General features: G+C 40.6%; 1 protein-coding gene across 1 annotated transcript in view; it reads right to left on the bottom strand.

The window, feature by feature from the left end:
• Positions 1 to 8,389: 8,389 nt before the first annotated feature.
• The window catches only part of LOC135507264 (dorsal-ventral patterning tolloid-like protein 1), a 184,825-nt gene continuing 177,630 nt past the window's right edge, over positions 8,390 to 15,584 (bottom strand). The window contains exons 22-23 of the mRNA XM_064926865.1: positions 14,609 to 14,778; positions 8,390 to 10,343 (exon numbers count right to left, since the gene is read on the bottom strand). Coding sequence (XP_064782937.1) covers positions 10,209 to 10,343; positions 14,609 to 14,778 — 305 coding nt within the window. The 3' untranslated portion in view covers positions 8,390 to 10,208. The remainder of the gene's footprint in view (positions 10,344 to 14,608; positions 14,779 to 15,584) is intronic.

Below are 15,584 nucleotides of genomic sequence, written 5' to 3'. Positions count from 1 at the left end.
TAGTACTGTACTATATAGGTTAGTACTGTACTATATAGGTTAGTACTGTAATATATAGGTTAGTACTGTAATATATAGGTTAGTACTGTACTATATAGGTTAGTACTGTACTATATAGGTTAGTACTGTAATATATAGGTTAGTACTGTACTGTAATATATAGGTTAGTACTGTACTATATAGGTTAGTACTGTAATATATAGGTTAGTACTGTAATATATAGGTTAGTACTGTAATATATAGGTTAGTACTGTAATATATAGGTTAGTACTGTAATATATAGGTCATTACTGTAATATATAAGTTAGTACTGTAATATATAGGTTAGTACTGTACTATATAGGTTAGTACTGTACTATATAGGTTAGTACTGTAATATATAGGTTAGTACTGTAATATATAGGTTAGTACTGTAATATATAGGTTAGTACTGTACTATATAGGTTAGTACTGTACTATATAGGTTAGTACTGTAATATATAGGTTAGTACTGTAATATATAGGTTAGTACTGTAATATATAGGCCAGTACTGTACTATATAGGTTAGTACTGTACTATATAGGTTAGTACTGTACTATATAGGTCATTACTGTAATATATAGGTTAGTACTGTACTATATAGGATAGTACTGTAATATATAGGTTAGTACTGTACTATATAGGTCATTACTGTACTATATAGGTTAGTACTGTAATTTATAGGTTAGTACTGTAATATATAGGTCATTACTGTAATATATAGGTTAGTACTGTACTATATAGGATAGTACTGTAATATATAGGTTAGTACTGTAATATATAGGTTAGTACTGTAATATATAGGCCAGTACTGTACTATATAGGATAGTACTGTACTATATAGGTCAGTACTGTACTATATAGGTTAGTACTGTACTATATAGGTCAATACTGTAATATATAGGTTAGTACTGTAATATATAGGTTAGTACTGTACTATATAGGTTAGTACTGTAATATATAGGTCATTACTGTAATATATAGGTTAGTACTGTAATATATAGGTTAGTACTGTAATATATAGGTCAGTACTGTACTATATAGGTTAGTACTGTAATATATAGGTTAGTACTGTAATATATAGGTTAGTACTGTAATATATAGGTTAGTACTGTAATATATAGGTTAGTACTGTAATATATAGGTTAGTACTGTAATATATAGGTCATTACTGTAATATATATAGGTTAGTACTGTACTATATAGGTTAGTACTGTAATATATAGGTTAGTACTGTAATATATAGGTTAGTACTGTACTATATAGGTTAGTACTGTAATATATAGGTCATTACTGTAATATATATAGGTTAGTACTGTAATATATAGGTTAGTACTGTAATATATAGGTTAGTACTGTACTATATAGGTTAGTACTGTAATATATAGGTCATTACTGTAATATATATAGGTTAGTACTGTAATATATAGGTTAGTACTGTAATATATAGGTTAGTACTGTAATATATAGGTTAGTACTGTAATATATAGGTTAGTACTGTACTATATAGGTTAGTACTGTAATATATAGGTCAGTACTGTACTATATAGGTTAGTACTGTAATATATAGGTTAGTACTGTAATATATAGGTTAGTACTGTAATATATAGGTTAGTACTGTAATATATAGTCCAGTACTGTACTATATAGGTCAGTACTGTACTATATAGGTCATTACTGTAATATATAGGTTAGTACTGTAATATATAGGTTAGTACTGTACTATATAGGTTAGTACTGTAATATATAGGTTAGTACTGTACTATATAGGTTAGTACTGTAATATATAGGTTAGTACTGTAATATATAGGTCATTACTGTAATATATATAGGTTAGTACTGTACTATATAGGTTAGTACTGTAATATATAGGTTAGTACTGTAATATATAGGTTAGTACTGTACTATATAGGTTAGTACTGTAATATATAGGTCATTACTGTAATATATATAGGTTAGTACTGTAATATATATAGGTTAGTACTGTAATATATAGGTTAGTACTGTACTATATAGGTTAGTACTGTAATATATATAGGTCATTACTGTAATATATATAGGTTAGTACTGTAATATATAGGTTAGTACTGTAATATATAGGTTAGTACTGTAATATATAGGTTAGTACTGTACTATATAGGTTAGTACTGTACTATATAGGTTAGTACTGTACTATATAGGTTAGTACTGTACTATATAGGTTAGTACTGTACTATATAGGTCAGTACTGTAATATATAGGTTAGTGCTGTACTATATAGGTTAGTGCTGTACTATATAGGTTAGTACTGTACTATATAGGTTAGTACTGTAATATATAGGTCATTACTGTAATATATATAGGTTAGTACTGTAATATATAGGTTAGTACTGTACTATATAGGTTAGTACTGTACTATATAGGTCAGTACTGTAATATATAGGTTAGTACTGTACTATATAGGTTAGTACTGTAATATATAGGTTAGTACTGTAATATATAGGTTAGTACTGTAATATATAGGTTAGTACTGTACTATATAGGTTAGTACTGTAATATATAGGTCAGTACTGTACTATATAGGTTAGTACTGTAATATATAGGTTAGTACTGTAATATATAGGTTAGTACTGTAATATATAGGTTAGTACTGTAATATATAGTCCAGTACTGTACTATATAGGTCAGTACTGTACTATATAGGTTAGTACTGTAATATATAGGTTAGTACTGTAATATATAGGTTAGTACTGTAATATATAGTCCAGTACTGTACTATATAGGTCAGTACTGTAATATATAGGTTAGTACTGTAATATATAGGTTAGTACTGTACTATATAGGTTAGTACTGTAATATATAGGTTAGTACTGTACTATATAGGTTAGTACTGTAATATATAGGTTAGTACTGTAATATATAGGTCATTACTGTAATATATATAGGTTAGTACTGTACTATATAGGTTAGTACTGTAATATATAGGTTAGTACTGTAATATATAGGTTAGTACTGTACTATATAGGTTAGTACTGTAATATATAGGTCATTACTGTAATATATATAGGTTAGTACTGTAATATATATAGGTTAGTACTGTAATATATAGGTTAGTACTGTACTATATAGGTTAGTACTGTAATATATATAGCTGCCTGGGGTTTTGTGGGGTTCTCAATCAGAGTCAGGTCATTACTGTAATATATATAGGTTAGTACTGTAATATATAGGTTAGTACTGTAATATATAGGTTAGTACTGTAATATATAGGTTAGTACTGTACTATATAGGTTAGTACTGTACTATATAGGTTAGTACTGTACTATATAGGTTAGTACTGTACTATATAGGTTAGTACTGTACTATATAGGTCAGTACTGTAATATATAGGTTAGTGCTGTACTATATAGGTTAGTGCTGTACTATATAGGTTAGTACTGTACTATATAGGTTAGTACTGTAATATATAGGTCATTACTGTAATATATATAGGTTAGTACTGTAATATATAGGTTAGTACTGTACTATATAGGTTAGTACTGTACTATATAGGTCAGTACTGTAATATATAGGTTAGTACTGTACTATATAGGTTAGTACTGTAATATATAGGTTAGTACTGTAATATATAGGTTAGTACTGTAATATATAGGTCAGTACTGTACTATATAGGTTAGTACTGTAATATATAGGTTAGTACTGTAATATATAGGTTAGTACTGTACTATATAGGCCAGTACTGTAATATATCGGTTAGTACTGTACTATATAGGACAGTACTGTAATATATAGGTCAGTACTGTACTATATAGGTTAGTACTGTAATATATACAGTGCATTCAGAAAGGATACAGACCCCTTCCCCTTTTCCATTTTTAGTTACTTTACAGCCTCATTCTAAAATGGATTAAATTACTTGTTTTATGAGCAATTTACACACAATACCCCATAACGACATCACAGTACCCCATAATCACATCACAATACCCCATAATGACATCACAATATCCCATAACTGTCACGCCCTGGTCGAAATATATTATGTTTATTCTTCATTTATTCGGTCAGGCCAGGGTGTGACATGGGTTATTGTGGTGTGTTTTTGTCTTGGGGTTTTGTGGGATGTCTAGCGTAGTTTATGGCTGCCTGAGGCGGTTCTCAATCAGAGTCAGGTGATTATCGTTGTCTCTGATTGGGAACCATATTTAGGCAGCCATATTCTTTGAGTGTTTTCTTGGGTGATTGTTCCTGTCTCTGTGTCTTCACCAGATAGGACTGTTTAGGTTTTCACGTTCCGTTTGTTGTTTTTGTATTGTTCGTGTTTTTTCGTTCTTCATTAAACATGTCTCAAAAATACCACGCTGCATTTTGGTCCGCTCCTCCTTCAACAGAAGAAAGTCGTTACAGAATCACCCACCACAACAGGACCAAGCGGCGTGGTAACAGGCAGGTGCAGCAAAGAGAGGAATGGACATGGGAGGACGAATTGTTCGGAGAAGGACCCTGGGATCAGCCTGGAGAATATCGCCGCCCCAAAGAAGAACTGAAGGCAACGAAAGCGGAGAGGCGCCGGTATGAGGAGGCAGCACGGCGACGCGGTTGGAAGCCCGAGAGTCAGCCCCAAAAATTTCTTGGGAGGGGGCTCAGGGAGAGTGTGGCAGAGTCAGGAGTCAGGCCTGAGCCAACTCTCCCTGTTTATCGTGAGGCTTCAAGGAGGAGACCAGAACCAGAGCCGGTGTTGGAGGTGAGCGAAACAGAGACTGTGAAGGAGTTAATGGGGAAATTGGAGGAGAGAGTAATGAGGGAGTTGCTATGTTAGTGCTTTAAGTATGGAATTCGCCCGACGGAGCGTGTCGGGGATTTGATGGCACCTGGGTCAGCGCTCCATACTCGTCCTGAGCTGCGTGTTAGTCGGCTGGTGAAGTTGGTGCCAGCCTCACGCACCAGGCCTCCTGTGCACATCCCTAGCCTTGCACGTCCTGTTCCAGCACTACTCTCAAGATCTCCAGTACGCCTTCACGGTCTAGCCCATCCTGTGCCACCTCCACACACCAGTCCTCCGGTGGCAGCTCCCCGCACCAGGCTTCCTGTGCATGTCCTCGTCCCAGTACCACCAATGCCAGCACCACGCATCAGGCCTACAGTGCGCCTCGCCTCTCCAGCGCTGCCGGAGCCTCCCGCCTGGTCAGCGCTGCCAGTCAGCTAACCATGTGACCAATAACATCTGCTAACCATGTGACCAATAACATCTGCTAACCATGTGACCATTAACATCTGCTAACCATGTGACCATTAACATCTGCTAACCATGTGACCATTAACATCTGCTAACCATGTGACCAATAACATATGCTAACCATGTGACCAATAACATCTGCTAACCATGTGACCAATAACATCTGCTAACCATGTGACCAATAACATCTGCTAACCATGTGACCAATAACATCTGCTAACCATGTGACCAATAACATCTGCTAACCATGTATACGTGACCAATAACATCTGCTAACCATGTGACCAATAACACCTACTAACCATGTGACCAATAACATCTGCTAACCATGTGACCAATAACATCTGCTAAACATGTAATCAATAACATCTGCTAGCCATGTGTATGTGACCAATAACATCTGCTAACCATGTGACCATTAACATCTGCTAACCATGTGACCATTAACATCTGCTAACCATGTGACCAATAACATCTGCTAACCATTTGACCAATAACATCTGCTAACCATGTGACCAATAACATCTGCTAACCATGTGACCAATAACATCTGCTAACCATGTGATCAATAACATCTGCTAGCCATGTGTATGTGACCAATAACATCTGCTAACCATGTGACCATTAACATCTGCTAACCATGTGACCATTAACATCTGCTAACCATGTGACCAATAACATCTGCTAACCATGTGACCAATAACATCTGCTAACCATGTGTATGTGACCAATAACATCTGCTAACCATGTGTATGTGACCAATAACATCTGCTAACCATGTGACCTATAACATCTGCTAACCATGTGTATGTGACCAATAACATCTGCTAACCATGTGACCAATAACATCTGCTAACCATGTGTATGTGACCAATAACATCTGCTAACCATGTGACCTATAACATCTCCTAACCATGTGTATGTGACCAATAACATCTGCTAACCATGTGTATGTGACCAATAACATCTGCTAACCATGTGTATGTGACCAATAACATCTGATAACCATGTGCATGTGACCAATAACATCTGCTAACCATGTGTATGTGACCATTAACATCTGCTAACCATGTGACCAATAACATCTGCTAACCATGTGACCAATAACATCTGCTAACCATGTGACCATTAACATCTGCTAACCATGTGATCAATAACATCTGCTAACCATGTGACCAATAACATCTGCTAACCATGTGACCATTAACATCTGCTAACCATGTGACCAATAACATCTGCTAACCATGTGACCAATAACATCTGCTAACCATCTGACCATTAACATCTGCTAACCATGTGACCAATAACATCTGCTAAACATGTGTATGTGACCAATAACATCTCCTAACCATGTGTATGTGACCAATAACATCTGCTAACCATGTGTATGTGACCAATAACATCTGATAACCATGTGCATGTGACCAATAACATCTGCTAACCATGTGTATGTGACCATTAACATCTGCTAACCATGTGACCAATAACATCTGCTAACCATGTGACCAATAACATCTGCTAACCATGTGACCATTAACATCTGCTAACCATGTGACCAATAACATCTGCTAACCATGTGACCATTAACATCTGCTAACCATGTGACCAATAACATCTGCTAACCATGTGTATGTGACCAATAACATCTGATAACCATGTGTATGTGACCAATAACATCTGCTAACCATGTGTATGTGACCAATAACATCTGCTAACCATGTGACCAATAACATCTGCTAACCATGTGTATGTGACCAATAACATCTGCTAACCATGTGTATGTGACCAATAACATGTGCTAACCATGTGTATGTGACCAATAACATCTGCTAACCATGTGACCTATAACATCTGCTAACCATGTGTATGTGACCAATAACATCTGCTAACCATGTGACCAATAACATCTGCTAACCATGTGTATGTGACCAATAACATCTGCTAACCATGTGACCTATAACATCTCCTAACCATGTGTATGTGACCAATAACATCTGCTAACCATGTGTATGTGACCAATAACATCTGCTAACCATGTGTATGTGACCAATAACATCTGATAACCATGTGCATGTGACCAATAACATCTGCTAACCATGTGTATGTGACCATTAACATCTGCTAACCATGTGACCAATAACATCTGCTAACCATGTGACCAATAACATCTGCTAACCATGTGACCATTAACATCTGCTAACCATGTGATCAATAACATCTGCTAACCATGTGACCAATAACATCTGCTAACCATGTGACCATTAACATCTGCTAACCATGTGACCAATAACATCTGCTAACCATGTGACCAATAACATCTGCTAACCATCTGACCATTAACATCTGCTAACCATGTGACCAATAACATCTGCTAAACATGTGTATGTGACCAATAACATCTCCTAACCATGTGTATGTGACCAATAACATCTGCTAACCATGTGTATGTGACCAATAACATCTGATAACCATGTGCATGTGACCAATAACATCTGCTAACCATGTGTATGTGACCATTAACATCTGCTAACCATGTGACCAATAACATCTGCTAACCATGTGACCAATAACATCTGCTAACCATGTGACCATTAACATCTGCTAACCATGTGACCAATAACATCTGCTAACCATGTGACCATTAACATCTGCTAACCATGTGACCAATAACATCTGCTAACCATGTGTATGTGACCAATAACATCTGATAACCATGTGTATGTGACCAATAACATCTGCTAACCATGTGTATGTGACCAATAACATCTGCTAACCATGTGACCAATAACATCTGCTAACCATGTGTATGTGACCAATAACATCTGCTAACCATGTGTATGTGACCAATAACATCTGATTTGAAATATGTGTTATTTCATAGTTTTGATTTTAAGTATATTTTGATTTGGTTCCGACATGATTCCATATGTGTGAATTCATAGTTGTGATGTCATCACTATAATTCTACAACGTAGAAAACAGTACAAATAAAGAAAATCCCTGGAATGAGTCTAAACTGTTGACTGGTACTGTACACACACACACACACACACACACACACACACACACACACACACACACACACACACACACACACACACCATTACATCTTGACTGCCGTATCATTCAGTAGTCATTTACAACACAAACCAGAGTTATCTTTTACCTGTGTGTAGTTTTAATGACTCAGCATAGAGAGGAAGCCATTTTTGTTCCTTAGAACTACAAACATGGAGGAGATATGATAGAACAGAACTACAAACATGGAGGAGAGAGGTCTCGACAGATCCTACAGAGGGACAGGATCACCAGGAGCTTGGCACATACAATACATGAGACAACTCTTTACACACACACACACACACACACACACACACCTGACTAGTTTCCTCTTTTTTCTTATTTAACAATAAATCTTTCAAGTTCTGCAAACTCATTGTCAAATCAAATTATTCAAAACAAACAAACAAACAAATAACAACTAATGTTAGAGAGACTCAAGAACGTACATTTGGTTCTAAGGCAATATAAGTGCTGTCAAAACCCAACGTTGTCAGGACGTTTTCAGAAGAACGTTGTCAGAACGTTGTCAGAACGTTGTCAGAACGACATTGTCTCTCAGTTTGTATAATGTTTGCCTGAACGTTGTCAGAATGTTTTCTAAGCAGAACATTGTCAGGACTTTGTCAAACCTCAAAAATGGTCAGAACGTTGTCAGCACCGTAAGTTGTCTGGCCGTTGTCTGAACGCTCGTCTCTCGGTTTGTATGAGGTTTGTCTGAAACGTTGTCTGAACAGGAAGTTGTCAGAAAGTTATCGGGATGTTGTCTCTCAGTTTGTATAATGTTGCCTCAGCGTTACCTCATGCTTCTCTCAGTCAGTCAGCCAATCAGTCAGTCAGCCAGTCCATCAGTGAATCAGTCAGCCAATCAGTCAGCCAGCCAGTCCATCAGTGAATCAGTCAGCCAATCAGTCAGTCAGCCAGTCCATCAGTGAATCAGTCAGCCAATCAGTCAGCCAGCCAGTCCATCAGTGAATCAGTCAGCCAATCAGTCAGTCAGCCAGTCCATCAGTGAATCAGTTAGCCAGTCAGTCAGTCAACCTACCAAACAGCCAGTAAAACAGTCAGCCAGCCAATCAGACAGTCAGTCAGCCAGTAAAACAGTCAGCCAGCCAATCAAACAGTCAGTCAGCCAGTCAATCAGTCAGTCAGTCAGCCAGTCAGTCAGTCAACCAGCCAATCAGACAGTCAGTCAGTTAGCCAGTAAAATAGTCATCCAGTCACTCAGTCAACCAGCCAATCAGACAGTCAGTCAGTCAGCCAGTAAAATAGTCATCCAGTAACTCAGTCAAATAGTCAGCGACTCAGTCAGCCAAACAGCCAGTCAGTTATTTAGTCCAGTTCCATGTATTAAATCCAGTTCCTGTTCACACTCCAGTTTCAGAATTTAATCCAGTTTCAGTATTTAATCCAGTTTCAGTATTTAATCCTGTTTCAGTATTTAATCCAGTTTCAGAATTTAATCCAGTTTCAGTATTGAATCCTGTTTCAGTATTTAATCCAGTTTCCGTATTTAATCCTGTTTCAGTATTTAATCCAGTTTACGTATTTAATCCAGTTTCAGTATTTAATCCAGTTCCCGTCGTTAAAGCAGTTCCATTAATCCTGTTGCAGTGTGAAGCTGTGATCCAGTCTCTCTTCACATGTAGTCCTCAGAGTTCTAGAAGCTCCCCTGTTGAGAGATGGACTGATCAGTCCTCCCCCTCTCTCCTCTGGTTCTCACCCACACTCACTCCTCTCTTCAAAACTGTGTGTGTGTGTGTGTGTGTGTGTGTGTGTGTGTGTGTGTGTGTGTGTGTGTGTGTGTGTGTGTGTGTGTGTGTGTGTCTGTTTGGCGCCTGTCAGTCAGAGGAGAAAAGGGGCCTGTGGTTGTCTTGTCGGCACAGTGAGGCTAGGGGTCGGGGTGTTGTGACATCACTTCCTGGTGTGAAGGTTCTGCTGGAACTGGGTGCTGGTGTAGCGGATGTGGAACCCCTTCTTACTGATGGTGTCGTCGCTATGGAAACGGATCAACACCGCGTCACCCGCAGAGTAGATCTCCTCTCTGGGCTGGGGAGGGAGGGAGAGAGATGACAGAGGATGAGAGGGGGAGAGATGACAGAGGATGAGAGAGAGAGAGAGAGATGAGAGAGAGAAAGAGAGAGAGATGACAGAGGATGAGAGGGAGAGAGATGAGAGAGGATGAGAGGGAGAGAGATGACAGAGGATGAGAGACAGAGGATGACAGAGGAGAGAGAGAGAGAGAGAGAGAGAGAGAGAGAGAGATGAGAGAGAAAGAGAGAGAGATGACAGAGGATGAGAGGGAGAGAGATGATAGAGGATGAGAGGGAGAGAGATGAGACAGAGAGAGAGGGAGAGGGAGGGAGGGAGATGACAGAGGATGAGAGGGAGAGAGATGAGAGAGGATGAGAGGGAGGGAGGGAGGGAGGGAGATGACAGAGGATGAGAGAGAGAGGGATGAGAGAGAGAAAGAGAGGGATCAGAGGGAGAGAGATGACAGAGAGAGAGAGAGAGAGAGAGAGAGAGATGAGAAAGAGAGGGATGAGGAGAGTGAGAGAGAGAGAGAGAGACAGAGAGATAGAGAGAGACCAAGAGAGAGACCAAGAGAGATGACAGATCGATCAGAGAGAGAGAGGGATGACAGAGAGAGGTATGACGGAGAGAGACAAGGAGAGACAGAGAGAGAGAGGTAATGTAGAGGTGAGAAGATGGAGCATAGAGATAATAACAGTAGATGAATACATACAGTACAGTTGTATAATAAATAAAAAACATTATCCACATATTGTTGGATTTTCAACATTGCAACAAATAAAGCTACCCGGAGCTGGTTCCTGGTTACCCTGCCTACGGCCAAGATAACTGACAACAAACACTGGTAACCAGGGCTAGTTCCTGGTTACCCTGCCTACGGCCAAGATAACTGACAACAAACACTGGTAACCAGGGCTAGTTCCTGGTTACCCTGCCTATGGCCAACATAACTGACAACAAATACCGGTAACCAGGGCTAGTTCCTGGTTACCCTGCCTACGGCCAAGATACCTGACAACAGATACTGGTAACCAGGGCTAGTTCCTGGTTACCCTGCCTACGGCCAAGATAACTGACAACAGATACTGGTACCAGGGCTAGTTCCTGGTTACCCTGCCTACGGCCAAGATAACTGACAACAAATACTGGTAACCAGGGCTAGTTCCTGGTTACCGGTAAAAGTTCTGGTTACCCTGCCTACGGCCAAGATAACTGACAACATACACTGGTAACCAGGGCTAGTTCCTGGTTACCCTGCCTACGGCCAAGATACCTGACAACAGATACTGGTAACCAGGGCTAGTTCCTGGTTACCCTGCCTACGGCCAAGATAACTGACAACAAACACTGGTAACCAGGGCTAGTTCCTGGTTACCCTGCCTACGGCCAAGATAACTGACAACAAATACCGGTAACCAGGGCTAGTTCCTGGTTACCCTGCCTACGGCCAAGATAACTGACAACAAACACCGGTAACCATGGCTAGTTCCTGGTTACCCTGCCTACGGCCAAGATAACTGACAACAAACACTGGTAACCAGGGCTAGTTCCTGGTTACCCTGCCTACGGCCAAGATAACTGACAACAAATACCGGTAACCAGGGCTAGTTCCTGGTTACCCTGCCTACGGCCAAGATAACTGACAACAAACACTGGTAACCAGGGCTAGTTCCTGGTTACACTGCCTACGGCCAATAACTGACAACAGATAACTGACAACAGATACTGGTAACCAGGGCTAGTTCCTGGTTACCCTGCCTACGGCCAAGATAACTGACAACAGATACTGGTACCAGGGCTAGTTCCTGGTTACCCTGCCTACGGCCAAGATAACTGACAACAAACACTGGTAACCAGGGCTAGTTCCTGGTTACCCTGCCTATGGCCAAGATAACTGACAACAAATACCGGTAACCAGGGCTAGTTCCTGGTTACCCTGCCTACGGCCAAGATAACTGACAACAAACACTGGTAACCAGGGCTAGTTCCTGGTTACCCTGCCTACGGCCAAGATAACTGACAACAAACACTGGTAACCAGGGCTAGTTCCTGGTTACCCTGCCTACGGCCAAGATAACTGACAACAAACACTGGTAACCAGGGCTAGTTCCTGGTTACCCTGCCTACGGCCAAGATACCTGACAACAGATACTGGTACCAGGGCTAGTTCCTGGTTACCCTGCCTACGGCCAAGATAACTGACAACAAACATTGGTAACCAGGGCTAGTTCCTGGTTACCCTGCCTATGGCCAAGATAACTGACAACAAATACCGGTAACCAGGGCTAGTTCCTGGTTACCCTGCCTACGGCCAAGATAACTGACAACAAACACTGGTAACCAGGGCTAGTTCCTGGTTACCCTGCCCAAGGCCAAGATAACTGACAACAAACACTGGTAACCAGGGCTAGTTCCTGGTTACCCTGCCTACGGCCAAGATAACTGACAACAAACACTGGTAACCAGGGCTAGTTCCTGGTTACCCTGCCTACGGCCAACATAACTGACAACAGATACTGGTAACCAGGGCTAGTTCCTGGTGACATAGGTTATGTATGTGATTCAATAACATTCAATGACACCTACCCCATCTAACCCCCCCGCCCTCCCCTCCTTACCCCAGAACCACAGAACCGACCCAGTCTGTGTGAGTTAGAGTCATTATGTGATACCCCTCCTTACCCCAGAACCACAGAACCGTCCCAGTCAGTGTGAGTTAGAGTCATTATGTGATACCCCTCCTTACCCCAGAACCACAGAACCATCCCAGTCTGTGTGAGTTAGAGTCATTATGTGATACCCCTCCTTACCCCAGAACCACAGAACCATCCCAGTCTGTGTGAGTTAGAGTCATTATGTGATACCCTCCTTACCCCAGAACCACAGAACCATCCCAGTCTGTGTGAGTTAGAGTCATTATGTGATACCCCTCCTTACCCCAGAACCACAGAACCGTCCCAGTCTCTGTGAGTTAGAGTCATTATGTGATACCCCTCCTTACCCCAGAACCACAGAACCGTCCCAGTCAGTGTGAGCTGGAGTCATTATGTGATACCCCTCCTTACCCCAGAACCACAGAACCATCCCAGTCTGTGTGAGTTAGAGTCATTATGTGATACCCCTCCTTACCCCAGAACCACAGAACCGACCCAGTCTGTGTGAGTTAGAGTCATTATGTGATACCCCTCCTTACCCCAGAACCACAGAACCATCCCAGTCTGTGTGAGTTAGAGTCATTATGTGATACCCCTCCTTACCCCAGAACCACAGAACCATCCCAGTCTGTGTGAGTTAGAGTCATTATGTGATACCCCTCCTTACCCCAGAACCACAGAACCATCCCAGTCTGTGTGAGTTAGAGTCATTATGTGATACCCCTCCTTACCCCAGAACCACAGAACCGACCCAGTCAGTGTGAGTTAGAGTCATTATGTGATACCCCTCCTTACCCCAGAACCACAGAACCGACCCAGTCTGTGTGAGTTAGAGTCATTATGTGATACCCCTCCTTACCCCAGAACCACAGAACCATCCCAGTCTGTGTGAGTTAGAGTCATTATGTGATACCCCTCCTTACCCCAGAACCACAGAACCGACCCAGTCTGTGTGAGTTAGAGTCATTATGTGATACCCCTCCTTACCCCAGAACCACAGAACCGTCCCAGTCTGTGTGAGTTAGAGTCATTATGTGATACCCCTCCTTACCCCAGAACCACAGAACCGTCCCAGTCTGTGTGAGTTAGAGTCATTATGTGATACCCCTCCTTACCCCAGAACCACAGAACCGACCCAGTCTGTGTGAGTTAGAGTCATTATGTGATACCCCTCCTTACCCCAGAACCACAGAACCGACCCAGTCTGTGTGAGTTAGAGTCATTATGTGATACCCCTCCTTACCCCAGAACCACAGAACCGTCCCAGTCTGTGTGAGTTAGAGTCATTATGTGATACCCCTCCTTACCCCAGAACCACAGAACCGACCCAGTCTGTGTGAGTTAGAGTCATTATGTGATACCCCTCCTTACCCCAGAACCACAGAACCGACCCAGTCTGTGTGAGTTAGAGTCATTATGTGATACCCCTCCTTACCCCAGAACCACAGAACCATCCCAGTCTGTGTGAGTTAGAGTCATTATGTGATACCCTCCTTACCCCAGAACCACAGAACCGACCCAGTCTGTGTGAGTTAGAGTCATTATGTGATACCCATCCTTACCCCAGAACCACAGAACCATCCCAGTCTGTGTGAGTTAGAGTCATTATGTGATACCCCTCCTTACCCCAGAACCACAGAACCGACCCAGTCTGTGTGAGCTGGAGTCATAACCATCGTACAGCTCTATGTAGTCATAACCACAGTCCGCCTCCTCCTCCACCTCGAAGGTCGTAAAGGTCAACTCTATTCCGTAACCCTCCTCTGACGTCACCAACCACTCACAGTCCGTATGGCCTGGAGAGAAGAGGAGAGCAGAGAGGAGACGAGTGTACAGTAGAGTAAAGTAAAATAGAGTAGAATAAAATAGAATAGAGTAGAGTAAAATAGAGTAGAACAGAGGAGAGTAAAATAGAGTAGAGTAGAGTAGATTAGAGTAGAACAGAATAGAGTAGAGTAGAGTAGAATAGAATCGAGTAGAGTAGAGTAAAATAGAGTAGAACAGAGAAGAGTAAAATAGAGTAGAACAGAGGAGAGTAAAATATAGTAGAGTAAAGCAGAATAGAGTAGAATAGAAAAGAGTAGAGTAAAGCAGATTGGAGTAGAGTAGAGAATATAGTAGAATAGAGTAGAATAGAGTAGAATAGAAAAGAGTAGAGTAAAGCAGATTAGAGTAGAGTAGAATATAGTAGAGTAGAATAGAATAGAATAGAGTAGAATAGAATACAGTAGAATAGAATAGAGTAGAACAGAGTAGAATAGAATAGAGTAGAACAGAGTAGAATAGAATACAGTAGAGTAGAGTAGAATAGAATACAGTAGAGTAGAATAGAATACAGTAGAGTAGAATAGAATAGAGTAGAGTAGAATAGAATACAGTAGAATAGAATAGAGGAGAACAGAGTAGAATAGAATACAGTAGAGTAGAATAGAGTAGAACAGAGTAGAGTAGAATAGAATAGAGTAGAACAGAGTAGAATAGAATACAGTAGAGTAGAATAGAGTAGAACAGAGTAGAGTAGAATAGAATAGAGTAGAGTAGAATAGAATAGAGTAGAGTAGAATAGAATACAGTAGAGTAGAATAGAATAGAGTAGAACAGA

The sequence above is a fragment of the Oncorhynchus masou genome, chromosome 20 (genome assembly GCF_036934945.1).
Source record: "Oncorhynchus masou masou isolate Uvic2021 chromosome 20, UVic_Omas_1.1, whole genome shotgun sequence".
NCBI lineage: Eukaryota > Metazoa > Chordata > Actinopteri > Salmoniformes > Salmonidae > Oncorhynchus > Oncorhynchus masou.
Note: the sequence above shows the minus strand (reverse complement) of the source record. Positions and strands in the feature narration are given on the sequence as shown.